The sequence below is a fragment of the Cryptomeria japonica genome, chromosome 7, assembly GCF_030272615.1.
Source record: "Cryptomeria japonica chromosome 7, Sugi_1.0, whole genome shotgun sequence".
In the NCBI taxonomy this organism is placed as follows: Eukaryota; Viridiplantae; Streptophyta; class Pinopsida; order Cupressales; family Cupressaceae; genus Cryptomeria; species Cryptomeria japonica.
The window spans coordinates 10,237,624-10,254,460 of NC_081411.1; the positions used below are offsets into that span (position 1 = coordinate 10,237,624).

The 16,837-nt window shown below is 35.6% G+C and overlaps 1 protein-coding gene across 1 annotated transcript; it reads right to left on the reverse strand.

The window, feature by feature from the left end:
* Positions 1-12,191: 12,191 nt before the first annotated feature.
* On the reverse strand, positions 12,192-14,109 carry LOC131030837 (ferritin-like catalase Nec2). The gene is made up of 3 exons (XM_057961762.2): positions 13,703-14,109; positions 13,283-13,508; positions 12,192-12,779 (listed from the first exon to the last, which is right to left on the reverse strand). Exons 1-3 carry the CDS (start codon positions 14,035-14,037, stop codon positions 12,396-12,398), a joined length of 945 nt encoding a protein of 314 aa, XP_057817745.1. The 5' UTR covers positions 14,038-14,109; the 3' UTR covers positions 12,192-12,395.
* Between the last annotated feature and the right edge of the window lie 2,728 nt (positions 14,110-16,837).

The window sequence follows — 16,837 nt, forward strand, 5'->3', positions numbered from 1 at the left end:
TTGAACCTACTTCTTGAGTGTTCAAGTAGTTCAAGATGTACGCCGTGTCAAACTGTTGACCACTTGCTGTGTTGAACACGTTGAACGTATTTGAATCCTTTGAACTCAGTTCAATAAGTTCAACACAAATGTTATATCACCGAACAGGAAAACTTTATTAAAGAGCCGCTGCAAAATGCTTAGAGAAAACGTTGGTACGAAAAAAAAATTCTGAACACCTTGGAACCTATTGAACCTAAATGAACCTCTCGAACCCAGTTCAAAATGGTTTGACGTGTTCAAGGTGTTCAATCAATTGTCTGAACTTGACTTAAACGACTAGAAAAAGGATTTGAGGATGCACTAAGGACTTGAACCAAGGTAATATGGCATGAACTAGGACTCCAACATAAAAAGGAAAAGACGACCCATTCTCGCCATGAAGAATAAATGACGCGGTAACATGTATACATCTACAATGTTGCTATTTCTTAGGACGAGTGCTATTTTATGATCTTATTTGTTTAAGAGTTGAGGCTATTTCACCTTTAATTTATCTAAGCACATACTATATTATTCTTTAGCTTCATCTTGATGCAATATTCTTATAACTCCTCCCATGTCACATGAGAAGAAGTATAGTATTACATGTAGATAAAAACAAAAGTTTTTTAAATATAGAATTTGCATGTTAATCTAATCTTGAAGTTTGTATTTTTTTGTGGAGTTGCAAGCTAATTTTATTTTAAGCTATTTTAAATCCAGAGGGAACACCGATCAAAGGAATAAGGCCTCTATTTAAAAAAAAAAATAGACTACCCAACCACCACCACAAAGAAAAAGAGTGTAGATCATAGGTGAAACAAGAGGTGGTTGCCGCCCATAGTTTGATCAAAGGAAATTTTAAGAAGAAACACCACAATCGATAGGAGGTCACTTAAGTCAAAGATTAATTTGCTATCCTCATAGAAGGCCACCAGTTTGGTAAAGAAAGGAGGCCATTGTCAAAGAAAGCACCAAGAAAGTGAGTGCAAAAATTAAGGATATTGAACTAGTTTGTTAAACCAACAACCAAGATTGAAGATATTGGGATCTCAAGAAAAAAAGATAAAACTGATGCAACAATTGGAGGAAAATAAACGATCAGTCTTGTTGAATTGCCAGTTAAAGAGTGAGAAGCCCACGACTGTAAAAGAAAATAGATAACTGATTGTTTAGCCATTGACATTAAGGTAGATCATATTTTACTTGGTTGAATCTGTGGGTTAATCGATCAAGAAGAGATCATGTTGTTTGAGACACCCCCAAAAGCAATCTCTTGGTACTCAAAGCAGGCGCAATGAAGATTCTGCGGGTGGTACAGAGAAATTGCCTCCTAAAAAGGAAACAAAGGCCAACATATCTGGTGAACCTGCCCCAAAAATAAATCATTGTTTTAGGATTGAAGGAGTTGTAGAAAGAAAATAAAGTAGATCACTACCGATGTTGTTAAAGAAGGAGACCCGTCCAATAAGAAATGAGGTCGATGAGATCACCAGATTATTATTTTTCAAAACAAAGTTGTTGCCAAGTTTGAGATTGCAAGGAGGCTGTAGATAAAAAAATTATTTGCATAAAGGAGATCATCGTTTGGAAGAAACTTGTCTAAGCCACTGATGCGAAATTGTGTAAGTCAGTCAGATCCAAGCTCTAGAAAAGTCCTAAAGGAGTCAGAAGTAAAGTAAAGTATAGTCCAAATGAAAAATGTCACACAATACACCACAGTAGGAGCTAAGCCAACACAAGTCAGAGGAACAAATGAAGTCAATTGAGGATAAAACGTTGTCGTTGAGAGAAGATCGAAAGATCTAATATCATTTTTTCCCCCTTGTGAGCCGAAGCAATTATTGGTTGAAATTAAAAGGGAGAATGTTCGAAAATTTGGTTTTCATTGCATGAGAACTATTTTTTTTTTTTTCAATAAAAGTGGATTATTTCATTAAATTTTTTTATTAATATTTTTTATTTTTTACACAGGATTCAAAGAGCATACCAGAGGAAAGAACCCTGGGAAGAAAACCTCTGGTCACAGCTCATAAAATAAACCTATAGTATCTAAAGGATCAGTTTATACACCCCGCCCAAAACCACATACAAAATGTGGTCACAACACATATAATATCAGTTTTGCATAGAGCCCATATGACAATTTGCCAAAAAAAAACCCATCGGATAATTTTCAAATGTAGACTCCACAACTGCTATCAATGGAAGAAGACAAAATTTTCCAAATCCCTGTGCCAAATCCCATGAGCCAAAAACCTTCCTGCCAAAAAAGAAAGTATCAAAAAACATTTGGAAAAACACTATTGTATCAAATACCATGAGCTTGAACTCTCCTCCGGACAATGAACATGAATACTTGAAATGAAAGGGGAAAGCGTGAATAATTATCATCATAAAATTTTACATCAACATAACTCAAGAAAATCATATGACTATTGCTGCAAACCTTCCCATACCCTAGAAGGCATTTCCTCAAAATCCACCTCTCGCTGATTATCATTGCTATCAATGGCTAAATTTGCCAAATAATCTGCAATCTTATTAACTTCTCTATAACACTGGGATACCAAGAAAGATTCAAACAATTCTAACTTTTGTAAAATGGAATCAAGTATATATTGCAAATTCCAACAATTCGATTTCTTTTTTATAATACATTGAATAATCACCATAGAATCACCTTCAATTATTAAGTCCTTAATTCCCAAAGAGATTGCCATATCCAATCCAAAAATCAAAGCATGAAATTCCACATAATTGTTAGTTTTAAAACCAATAGCATGACACTTAGCTCAAATAAAATTTGCATTGTGATCATAAATTACCATGCCTACCTCAGTCGGCCTAGGGTTACCACGAGAGGCCCCGTCAAAATTCAGTTTAAAGTGCCCTTGCGGAGGATGTTTCCATCTAGCCGAGCATCTCTTACCTATTGCATCATTCTTTTTTAAAATTGAACCATGAGAGGGGAAAACTGACAGCAGCTTCCAAACTTTAGTAACTCTACTATCCCAGTGCGAAAAAGAAGTAAGATTTTCCAAATTCTTATAAATAAATGACAAAGAAGCCTCAGAGATTGAAGACTCAATTTTTAATAGAACCTCAGACACAGGAGACCTTGTTTTTTTAAATATCCTGTTGTTTCTCTCTATCCAAACATTCCAAATCACAATAGATGGAGATATGATCCAAATGCATGCATAAAAAGATGAGGCAAACATAAAGGGACAAGATCTAAAATGGGAAATGAGATCCTTACCAATAACAAAGGATATATTTAACTTCTCAAATAACCACTGCCAACATTCATAAGCATAATCACAATGTAGGAACAGGTGTGAAGAAGATTCCAAATTTTTGTTACAAAGGTGATGGGAAAGGGTATGGGATAGACTAGCCTAGTCTATGCTCTTTGATCCTTTCCTTGGATCACCAGGTGTTCTAACCACACCCTAGGGTCTCTAGGACTTCCCTTGCTTGTTGAATCCCCTGAACTTGCCCAATCCACCCACCAACAACTTGTAATACTTATCCTAAGGTCTCACCTACTCATGAGATTCAAAAGAACCCTTATTTAGGCTAATAAGGGTTTGGCTTGTCCTACACCCTCTTAGGTCCTAGCAAGGATAGGACAAGTCTTGGACATGGTTTTCCATCCATTCATGTGCCCCCAAGAGGTTTAGACCTTCCTATTTGTTACAGATCTCACTATTTTGCTTCTTTCCTGCAAAATAGGGCTACAAGGAATGAGCCTAATTAGGCCTCCATTCTGGACTTTTAGGGCTCTCTCTTGCAAATGATGACCCAACTTGTGAAACTCCCCAAAAGGACTATTGTCCAATTTACAAAAGCTCAAGGATTTTCCAGGTTTTGGGCCTCCAAGTATTCGTACACTGCCCTAGGTGAATTTTGGGGTTTTTAAGGGTTTTTAAGAGGGCTTTTAGGCCTGCCAAGGTCACAGTAATGGTTTGGTGTTTTTACCACCTTGTCTGGATTCGTGGAAGCTCCTCCTTCTCACCAATGGTTTTCCACACACCCCTCTACAACTCCTCCAAAGGGTGCATCCTCCTCTGACCTTCCTTGCTCTCACGGACCTCTGCAACCTTAACCCTTCCTAGCCGGACACTGTCCAGTCTCGCCTAGGAGTGGATCTTTGGATGACTTCCCTGCATCTTCAAGGGCCCTACTTGCTCTAAGGTAATGTACAGGGTCTGCACTCCCATTCCCCATGTTTTCATGGTGATTCCACAATGGGGATAGGAGTTGTCAACCCATTGACACAAAACAGTCCAAAACTGGACAGTGAAAGAGTGTTTTACAAAATATTTACAAAGGACTCAAAACTTGCACAACACACTAAAAATAATTGCTCAAAATGGAAGAGTAAACACAACACAAAGCTCTCAAAATAGTTTAGTCTGCAAAACAATCCATTATCACTCTCCGATGCTCCATTTGTGCCGATTGGCAACCAAAATTACAGTCATAGTCAAGGTCTCTTTTCTTGGGCCGTACAAAAACTAACATCCAACCCATCATTTTAGGGTTTGTAAAAATATATAGTATCCTTTCCTCAATCTATGTGCCAAAATTAGGGTTCTCCACGCTAAACTAAGGTTTTTGACCTATTAGGTGGAAAAGTTGCATGACAACTTTGAAAAGTTGTCATGCAACTTTTTGCAACTTTTGAGCAACTTTTGCAATGTTGCTTTTCTTGAATCCTAGGCCTACATTGGGCTATCCTATGGACACCACCATGCTAAAAGGACCCCAAACTCATCAATGGCACACATACCCTCTCCTCCACAAGAAACCTCAACCAAGACTTGAGAACCTAGGACCTAAACTAGGACCTAATTAAGACTAATGAGCTCATGGCTCTTATTACATTTACAATGGCTTCTTAAAGAAGTAAAACACCAACAAAAACCAAAAGGAGGGAGACCTTAGAAGGGTACTCCTGCACCAAAAGGACACAAGGGAAAACAACAGTAATACCAAGCCTGTCTAGTCTCATACCTGTAAGGACTCTGTCTTGAACTGTCAACCAAGCAAAGGCTCCAGCTTTAGGAAGACAAGCTGAATGCCAAAACAACTTATAAGGCCAAGAAGATAAATCTTTAGCAACCATAAGATAGTTGTAACCATCTTTAATAGTGTACTTACCAGAAATATTCTTTGTCCAAATAAGTTCATCCTTAGAATCAGAAAGAAATACAATTCTATCCCCCAAAATCTTCTCAAAATCTAATTTCATGCTTTGATCAACATCTAATAAATCAATTGACTTCCATCTAGCTAGCTTAAGGGGTCCACTAGTCACAATTTCAAAATAATCTGCTACAAAAACACCCCAAAGGGAGGAAAGAACAGTGATCAGAGGAGACCAATCCCTAATATTCACCAAAGGTGTGTGTCCATTCCATACTTCATCCTAGAATCTGACCTTTCTACCATTATGAACAATCCATGAGAGATGAGGCAAAATAATTGATCTACATTTACAAAGGAAATTCCAAATAACAGAACCCAAAGGCAAATTTGAGACTTTAAAAATGTACTCTCTCGGTCCATTATTTAAATATTTGGCAAACATAGTCTGTGCCCATAAGGAGCTAGGCTTGTCATATAATTTCCAAACCAACTTAGCACCTAAGGCTAAATTCTTATTCTCCAGACTCCGAATTCCTGTTCCCCCAAGTTCCTTAGGCTAACATACCTTATCCCATGCAACTAAAGGGAGTTTCTTCTTGCCATCTTTATTATTGTTCCAAAGAAAATCTCTAAGAGTATCCTATAAACTAACAATACCTGCTTTTGGAGACTTCAAAACATACATGAGATATATGGGAACAACATTCAAAACAGACTTGATGAGAATAATTTTACCTGCCAAAGTTAACCATCTATGATTCCATGAGAGAATTCTTTTAGAAATGACCGAAATAATCTTATCCCAAAAACCAATCTTATCCTATTTAACAAAGAAAGGAATCCCAAGGTAAGTACATGGAAGATTTCCAGTCTCAAATCCCCAAAAGGATTGCAACCTATGTTGAACCAGTTGATGTATTAAGGAAAAAAATCTTTGATTTATCACCATTCACTTTCTGACCAGAAAATGATGCATAATTTTGTATTATTCCTTTAATCACTTTTGCCTCAACTAATGAAGCATGTCCAAATAACAGAGTCTCATCTGCAAAGAGACAATGAGAAACACTTTGGTAAATATTTTGAATCCTTATACCTTTCCAAAGCCCCCCCACTTTAACAACCCTAATAGCCCAACTAAAGGTTTCAGCTAGGAGAATAAACAAAAAGGGATAAAGGGAATCTCCTTGTCTCAAACCCCTAGAGGAAGTGAAAAAACCACAAGGAGAACCATTCATTAAAATTGAGAATCTTGTAGAAGAAATACATGCACAAATCCATTTGACCCAGGGCTTGGAAAAACCTAATTTCTCAAGAACAACACATAAAGCCCCCCACTCTACTCTATCATAAGCCTTCATCATGTCTAGCTTAAGTATCATGGCCAGGGTTCTTTCGGTGGAAATAGAATGCAACACCTCAAGTGCTAAAATTGCACCCTCTATCATCTCCCTTTCGGGAACAAAACCACCTTGCTCCAATGAAATGATCCTAGGTAGAATTCTTGCCAACCTAAGGAAATTGCCTTTGTGAATATCTTATACAAAGTGTTACATAAAGCAATGGGGCGGAAGTCAACAAAAGCCTTAGTATCCTCTTTTTTAGGAATAATTGCAATCATTGTAGTATTAAGTTCTTTTAAAATAGACCTATTTCTCCTAGCTTCCTTGAGAGCCAATAAAACATCATTTCCCACAAAATCCCAACATTTCTGAAAAAATGAAGGAGTAAAACCATCTGGTCCTAGAGTTTTATTTGGATTCATGGCAAAGACAACACTCTTAACTTCTTCTAAGGAAAAGGGAGACATCAACATCTTGTTGTCTTCCAAAGATAGTAAAGGAGGAATATTAGATATAATATCATTGCTGAGATTTCCATTTTCCGAAGATAATAATGACTTAAAAAACCTAACTACCTCTAAAGCAATGTCCTTTGGCTCTGTCAATAAATTCTCATTCTGACACTGAATACAAGATATCCTATTCTTACATCTTTTAATCTTAGTTGAAGAATGAAAAAAATTTGTGTTCTTGTCACCATCTGAAAGCCATAACTCTCTAGATTTATGTCTCCAATAGATTTTCTCTCTAGCTAACACCTCCTCAACCTGTAATTTTAGTGACTTCAATTCATCAAAAACTTGAGGCACCATACCATGTTGAAGCACATGAGTATTAAAACACTCAATCATATCTTGAATCCTTTGTTTCTCCTCAAAAATGTTCTTAAAATGCGAGATATTCCATTCCCTAATATTCAATTTCAAATAACTTAACTTCTTAGCAATCTGAAAAATACGGGACCCAGAACAAAAAGGAGCAGAATTCCACCATTTCATAAGCAGAGGCAAAAAGGAAGAATCCCTAAACCACATGGGCTCAAATTTAAATGGAGACTTAAAAGAAGCCCTATCCTCAATAACTGAAAGGGAAATTGGAAAATGATCAGAACCCGAGACCGGTAGAATAGAGGAAAAGAATTTAAAATCTAAATCAATCCAATTCTCAGATAACAAAAACCAATCTAATCTCTTAGCAATCTGAGAAAAATCCCTTCTCATGTTTGTCCATGTGAAAACCCCATTCTGAGACTTACAATAAAAAAGGCTCATATTAGAAATGAAATCCCCAAAGTCATCCATAATCCTTTTATTAGGGAAAACACCTCCTCTATTCTCATCTAAATCAGTGATAGCATTAAAGTCACCCCCGAAGATAATAAAGGAACCATGTTTTAAGGGAGAAGAAATCCTCTTTAATTCACCCCATAACTTACTCTTCCCTTGAATTCTTGATAGAGCATAAATGTTAAAAAGCCAGAATTTAACCTTCGAAATCTTGCTTATAACTAAAGCCAACATCCAACTTGTAGCAGATGCCACTAACTGTACCTCAATATTATAATTATTCCAAAGTAGTGCCAAACCTCCTGAAGCACCACAAGCTGGAGAAGAAAGAAAATTCCACCTTCTCCAAGATGAAAAAACCAAATCAACAGACTCCATTGACAACTTTGTTTCTTGCAACATAAAAATATCACACTTAATTAAGTCAATCTAGAACTTAATGAAGTGTCTCTTGTTAGGGGCATTTAAGCCCCTAACATTCTAAGAAATAATTCTCATTGTTCTCGAGGGGAGGCCGAAGCTCCCCTCTTCCCATTAATCGGAGAATTTTTTCTTTCCCCAAAGCAACCTTGCAAATTATGTTTCACAACCCCTGATCTTGTCATGGGAGGACTAGTCACAAATCTTCTACTCCTCTTTCTTTTTACACTTATTGGAGTTAGGCATGTTTTCTTAGGCCTACCAAGAGAGACCGAATGCCTCCCTTGCCCACCACCAGGAGAAAGGGACAAAGTCTTTTGAATTCCAACATCAATTTCCATTTGAGTCTTAAGATTATTTGGAGGCCTACCTCTCCTAGGAGAAATCACCGATGGTGAAAAACCCGGAGTTGTTTGGACAATTGGTAAACTCTTTCATCACTTTGGAGAAGCCAGGATAAATGGATTATCTTCAAAACCCAACTCTGTTGTAGCCAAAACCGCAAAAGGATTAGCAGATGCAGAAATTGGAAGGGTCGAGTTTATAGCCTCCAAATCATTCTCAATTGAACAAACAACTCTATCAATAATACCCTCATCCATTTGATGTGCATGATTGTTAAAATTATCATGTACTTGCTGAACCAGATTCTCATTTGGCATAATAACAGGGACAACCTCTGATGGATTACTATTCCCTAAGGAAGATTCATTAGCCATAATAATTTCAACATTCAGAGGGGAATTATTAAACACCAAATTCTTAATTTCTTGAACTAAAGAAGCATCATTAGGAAAACCTATGGCATGTACTTGTTTAATAGTTTTCATATCAACCATTGCATTTTTATCTAAATTCACATTCTTTGAAGAATCCAAAACCTCCTTTTGAGTGCATGAAGACAAATTGTCGTCCTTACCCTTTGTGTGATTATTTAGCATTTTAGGGCAATCTATCATAAATGGATGATCTACTCCATTCATCGGGGGATTACCATCCACTATACCCCCATTATTAGAAAATGTCTTCAGTAAAGACGAAAGTGAGACCGAACCCAAAGTGTAATCATTTGGTTTCCCAGAACTACGACACGATTATTTTCAAGATTAATGTGACTTGTTTCTACCAATTTATGCAAAGAGACATTTCCACATCCTTCAATCGAAGGTCCCGCCGACAAACTATCTTTATTAAGGGATTTAGGGACAGAGCCAACAACCTGCTGGTTTTTCTTAAAATCCATAAGTAAAGGAGCATCCAAAAGTAAAGGAGACTTAAGAAGCTTCATATCTAATTTCTCAATTGATTGGTGCCAAATACCATCATGAGACTTGATATTACAAGTACGGGGGCAAACATTGTTAGGGTTAATAAGAACACAAATTTTTACCAGAACCTCCCCCTCCACAAAGTCCATTTTAGATGTTAAAAAAGTTCCAATAGTATTTCCAATTTTCTCAAGAACATCTGGATCCATAAATTCAAAAGGAATTTTAGGTAAACCAAACCAGAAAGGAATAAGTTTTGAACTAGACCAAGAAGGAACAAAAAAAGGTTTCCAAGCCGCAATTGAAATTAAATGTTTTCCAAACCAATGATGCGAAGTTCTTAATACCTCATCTCTGAAAGAAGGAGAATCAAAGACAATACGTAGTCTTTTGATTTGTGGAAAAACTCTATATAATGAAGCTATTGTAATGCTCCTTTTTTTTTTGTTGTCTCTAATCTTTAATCAGATGATCAAATTGTATGATGCATTGAATCAATAGAAAAATTATTTTATATATTTATTACTATAACAATTTATGTATTATGTAATTCACATCAATTATTAGAAACATATCACTAATCTTAAGAGTTGACCTTATCCACTTACTAGCATTCTGACTTATATAATTGAAATTTATACTAGGCTGCCCTTCTTCTATTGACTTAAAAACCGTAAAAGGATTCCATCTAGTTTTAAGAAAAAAATTATAACATGAACAATACAATCTCAAACTTGTAACTACTTTTCAATAAATTCTCAAAGTCCTCCATTATTAATATCTAAGAATGGGTTATAGGTAGTCAATCAATCTACCAATGAACCACAATCTTCAAACAATAGTCTCTCAAAAGTCACCATTATTACATGTTGTTGTGAAGAATGTATTAAAAAAAAAGACATTATACTGTAGAAAAAGAGAACAACAAAAATAAAAATAGAAAAAATAAGAACTCAATGTCTATTATTCATCAACAAAGTTACATATAAATAGATAGATAATTTACTCTATCAATCTTCCTATTAATCTGGAAAAGACTTTGACAACACGTATTAGTTATTGCCAACAAAGTGTAATAGTAAACAACTAACTATGATGCTGAACTAGGACTCTTTACAGCTGTAGAAATTTTGTTATTGACTTATTCCAACATCTCCACTTAAGAAATAACAGAATTTGATGGACTCGTAATATATTTTTACCTAGTACAAACTATAAGGAAAGCTACAGTGTGGAAACACTCTCCTAATGTCAATTCGCAGGGGATGTAAGCAACAATATCTTTCTACTTCCTAAATTGCAGAATCTTAAGATGACTTAAGATGAAAAATAGAGCACATATAAAGACCATACACACAAACACGAAGATTTTTACCGTGGGAAACTCTTTCGGGAAAAAACCCACACACCAAAAAGCCGAGCGTCTCTTTTGTATTACAATAAACTATTACATACAATTGACAATGGACTTTTTGCATAGGCTCAAATTGTGCTACAATCAACCCGAATTTATATCACACATTCCTTATGAACCTTGCAACAATTTATACACCCGCAATTCATTATGGAAGCTGATACTACAACCGTCACTTCACAAGCAGTCAACTAACTCAGCCTTTTCACTCGTCCATCCAATGGTCATCAAACTATGTATGGACACCACCATACAATGGATGCTACACCGCGATCATCGTACGCCATTGGAACCACCATACAGGTCAGCATTTGGCAACCACCATATGGGTCAGCATTGGCAACTACCGCCATTAGAACCATCGTACGGGTCAGCATTGGCAACTACCGTACGGGTTAACTCAGTACGTACAAGGCAACAACCGTACGTACTTCAACACAAACTGATTTATAACATAAAACAAAACAGTACATTATATAGAAAATATTTCATAGACCAATAAGACTCTTCAAGTTGCTTCCAATTGTTGGTATAGACATAAAGCTATCATCCAAGTTCCTAACATCATTAGAAACCATTTGCACATGAAGTGTCTCATCACACTTATTTATTGATGATGTTGAACCTCTATATTTTCAAATCTCCCTTGACCTATTGGACACCAATCCTCACATGTATGTCTCATAACCTCAATGAGGTATAGTTTCTCCGATCTGTTAGCATCTCAGATAATTGAACACCTATCTAGTCGCTATCATATCCTTTCCTATCTTCAAAGCATTGGCTTCTTCAAAAAATAAAATAAGTTCTTTATCTCTAATGAAGTCTTCATCACCATCTGATGGGTCTTCAACAATCTCACTCTTATCTGACATTCTCTTTTAAATTGTGGACAGGTTGGATTCCCAAATACCAGATCACAATCTATCTTCTCTATAGTAAGCAAAAATGGTCAAAGCTACAGGCTATAGATTTGATAATCTTTTAAACAGCACATAGAATTTTTCATGGCTTCCACTTCCACTTTTAGCAAATAAGCACATTACAAAATATATGTAACAATTACAACAGCTCAAACCTCACAATAAATGTTGCCTCCTTTGTGAATACCCACAACAATGTAACATATCCGACATTCAAACTTTTCAAATAAAAAATAATGGAAGAGTATGTTAGGCTCTGATACCATATTAAAACAGAAACATTATATTACAGAAAAATAAAACAAAAGAAATAAAAATTCAATGTCTATTATTCATCAACAAAGCTATATATGATTACATAGATAAATCTCTATCAATCTTTGTATTAATCTAAAAAGACTTTGACAACACATACAAGTTATTGCCAACAAACAGTAAAGGTACACAATTACTGGAATTTTATTAACAGCTAACTATGATGCAAAATTAGAACTCTTTTGAAGCTGTACAAACTCTGTTATTGACTTATTCCAACAGAATGGAGGGTTATATATGTGGGGGATTCACACACAGTTTATTTCTAAGTAGGAGCGAGCAATCCTTCCATTCCCACCACGAGGGTAGATTCCTCCGGGAATCGACTCATTGCCAGTGGAATAAACGATCCTCAGGATTTGTTCAGGGGTTCGTGCATACGCCACCGAGCGCTCATCACCTGCAAGAATGTTTCCCGTCACCCTTCCTTCTGCTCCATGTTGTCTTTCCACCACCAGACCTTCGTCCACACTCGGAGTTTGCCCGAGCGAGTTTCTCAGCATGGAAATCCTGCGTGTGAATTCTGCCACTGTGTATGGATATGGCTCCACCTTCTCCAGCAAACTCTCGAATAACAAGGCACGTATCACTGCATCCTGCCCGGATTCCACTCCAAGAAGCCCTGCCAGAAGCTAATGCATTGCAATATAGACACACACACAGAGCATTAAATTTAGTAACTGAGTCATATATTCTATAGAGCTTATAGAAAAAGATTGGTAAATTTCAATTCTTTCCTCTACTTTGATTGTTTGAGCTTCATTAGCTCTGCCTGCCATGGCTAATTGCAGTTCAACTCTATATATTCCAGACAAGATGAAGAAGTATGAGAGAGCAGCATTTCATTCCATTGCATTTCTATTGTTTGTGCTGTTATCAATGTCATACACAATTTAATCATGATTTTTTCACTTCTGCATGTTTTTTAATCATTCTAATGATGAATCATAGAATATAATCATTCTAATGATGAATCATAGAATATGATCAGAAATTTGTTGTAAAAACTCATACACAATTTAATCTAAAAACAATAAAAACTACAAAACAAAAATATCTCTTTTTAATTTATTGATAGAGACTACGTTTTTCTAAACCTATTGGTTTGGTGCATAGTGTTGTTAGAACTACTCACCCGCTTTGCAGTTTTAGATTGGAGGCGTGGATTGGTGCCCACGTAGCCAGTGAGTCCAACATAAGGAACCAAATAACTGGCAAGCAGATAATTTAGAGAGTTGGCATATGGATCGAATGGAGGATTCAACTTGGTCTCGAATGCAGCATCCATTGCGGTGGCAAAAAACTGAGCACTCAGATTCAGTTGAGGTCGAGGAAAGCCCGGTACAGTTGCCTTGATGGCCCTGCATTTGCATCATAACACAAAGATATGCAGACAATCAGCATGCTTAAATTTCTTTTGCAAGAACTGTACAAGTTTTGCTCTCTCTCTCTACAGTCCTATATATGTCTCTAAACTATTTAAGCTCTTTCAAAAGCTTATAACTTTAATAGACATTGTTGAGATTAAAATCAGGCAGGCAGGCTGCAGGCTGACCTTAGATGACCAACTTCCTGGTAAGCAAATTCAAGTATTACATTGTAGGTGACAGAATCGAGATTAGCTTTCTTGCCTCCAACGGGTGGAGGTCCGCCATCTGGCAGCTCTGGTGCAGCTCTATCCAGTCCATAGCCAAGAGACCCAAAAAGAAAGAACTCGGCCTCCAAATACTCCAAGTTTAGAGGAAACTCAAGCAAGTCTACTTCTGAAGGATAAATTGTCCCTGGTACATATCCTCCACTTTGATGTCCATGATGCTCCACCTCTGTAGCTTCATATAGACATGCACATAAGAGCAGCGCCAAAAACCCAGTATATACTAAATGAGCCATTGCTTACTATTTGTCGCTAAGTGCAATTGCATATCTTCTCCTCTTCTCTCATCCAATATATATAAAAATATAATTCTATGTAAAATGGCATCTGTACTGGCCTGAAAACATGGCTTGTCATTATCTACAAATGATCTCCTGCTGATTCGTTTTTATCCCTTAAACAACAGCCTCATACTATATAGATAGCCTTTCCCTTTGTCGTTGCCGCTAGAGTTGTGGACTGCAATCAATAGAAGGGGATTTAGTTGCTCTGATGATTATTTGAGTCCTGATAGGAACTTCTAGAAATGGACGTGAAGCTTCTAGTATCATCACAATTTGCAACATTATCCATTAGTTTTAGTATTATCACTATTTCAACATTATCCATTAGTCTTTGTTGAAGTCAGAAAAGTTTAATTCATACAAATTAAATTATGATTTTTATACTTAAAAGTGTTAAACATTCAAAGTTGACTGACATTTTCTAGGCTTAAAATGTTGCTTAGTGTGTGGGGTTTAAGGTTGGTCCTGGAAGCCCAATAAATTTAGGAACACTATCATTAAAAGAGGAGTCTTTTTGGTCAATTAAAATACCCATACTAATAATAATCCATTTCACATCTATTGTAGGGTAGAATTGCATATCACTTATGAACATCTCTTTCCTTAATCATTGAGTTGCTTTTGGATTTAATTGTATCTCTTTTTTTTTCATAAATATTTTCGATCACACTTTGTTATCCATCATCAGGATGAAAAAGATTGTCAAGAGATGTGTGACAATTTACTTTTACACCTCTTGACACTCTCTTTCATCCCAATAATGGACCATAGTGTGTGATCTGGAACGTTGATGCAAAAAAAAAGAGAGACACACAATCAAATCCAAAAGCAACTCCATAATTAACTTATAGATTGTGGAAATTTGATAATCCGTTTCCTTGTTAATTTCATTGGAAAATGGATAGCTTCCGTGTGAATTTTCTTACCACATCTATATTTTTTAATTTGGTAGATAACATGTAGTCAAAACAATGAAAGAATGTGATACAAGGCATCAACATGGATGGACTCTAATTTTGAAATTTGAAAATTTCTCTTCATATGCATTAGATTTTAGAAGGCTTGTGTGGGAGTAGTGGAGTCATGTTTGGCTCTAATTTTAGGCAATTGTAAATGGACTGATAAGTAATGTATGGAGGGCTGACATCTTTTCTCGTTTTAGTTATTTTTGGCAGTGTTTGTTTTTGGGGTAGAGTGAGTGGGTGCCTTTAGAAAAGTTGTCGTAGCATTTAGAGGAGAAGTTTTTGAGTTTACAGAAGTTTTTATTTGGGAGGTTTTGGTTTTGGATAGGATTTTGGTGTTTGGGGGTGATGTTTTTGTTGGGAATTTAGGGTTCTAGGAGAGAGGGAAAACTCTAGATTTAAATAATTGCGAAGATTGGAATCAATTCTGTTTTGTTGCTGATAAAACAATATGTTTGTAGGTTTGTGGTTAGATATATCAGATTTGGGGATAGATCACATCAGAATTGGGGACTGTATTCATCAGTCCATAGGCTGCAATCTCATCTATTGCAGATTTGTAGAGACAGAGTCTCATTATTGAGGATATTGAATGAAGATATTGACTTTTAATTTGCAAATTTCTATTTCTATTTTCATAGCATTTTTAGTTGTATTTGAGTTTCATCTCCGTGTGAGGATTTTTGTTTAATTCTATGTGCATTAGAATGGCATAGTTGGAGAAGTCAATAAATTTCTTAATTTCTTTTTAAAATATATCCTTATTTTCAAAAAGCCATAAGAACCATAAAATTTTAATTTTAAACACTGGTCACATTCTAACAAGTAATTTCAAAATCTTAACATAATTTGAAATAGAGACAACTAAAACATCAATTGATTTTCTTTCAACAAAAATAATCTTCAACATGAAAAAAATAATTGAAGAGATTGAACAAAAGAACAATATAAGTGAATGGTATAATTTAATCTCATTATGTATTGAATAAATTTTTAATAGGACCAAAGAGATACTCCTTGATTAAGAAACAACCATCTAAGAAAAATCAAACTAGGTTCTAAATAGGAAAGCTTTAACCAACAATTGATTACATTAGGAAATAACCCACAATGAATTAAGTTCATTGGCCATGTCATTTGGTTATAAGAGGTGAGAGTAATTTTTTTAAAGAAGATACCAAACATTTCTATCCTCCAAACCACTTTTTTTTTATATATTTCATTAGTTCTATGAATTTTCATTTAAACGATTCAAGTGTTCCCATAAAGTATTTAAAATCAATGCGAGAGTTCTCTTGTAAATAGTTGCTAATTAGTATTGAACTCTTACATGATCCCAATAGAGAGAGGAATTATCATCACGTATTTCTCAAATTTATGAATGTTATAAGAGGCCCATATGTATTAGAGAATCCTCTTACAATGGATTTATTTCAAATTATAATAAATCGACATTTTAATATTAACATATCCCTCTTATACAAAACTTCCTCCACGCCATTCAATAAAAGTCTTAAATTAACTCCCATGCAGGTTCTAAATCGTACCATATATAATAGACATCCTAAAATTGACTTTGAATAAACCAAATAATATATCCTAAATACGTAGAACCTACTAACTTGTAGATTTTCCTTTGGTGTGGTTACAGGCTACATCATATTTGATGTGAAACTTACATGGATTCTTTCCAACTAGAGCATGACTAATTTATTTTACATCAAGATAATTTATATGGTAGTTGTTATGGTGAGAAGATTGGGGTTAGGGTTAAATTAAGATAATAAATC

Excerpts from the sequence above, each read along its gene's own strand:
- LOC131030837 (XM_057961762.2), bottom strand. The coding sequence starts at position 14,037 with ATGGCTCATTTAGTATATACTGGGTTTTTGGCGCTGCTCTTATGTGCA. Across the intron at positions 13,509-13,702 it reads CAGGAAGTTGGTCATCTAAG|GGCCATCAAGGCAACTGTAC; the intron begins GTCAGCCTGCAG and ends ATGCAAATGCAG. Across the intron at positions 12,780-13,282 it reads AATCTAAAACTGCAAAGCGG|CTTCTGGCAGGGCTTCTTGG; the intron begins GTGAGTAGTTCT and ends GCAATGCATTAG.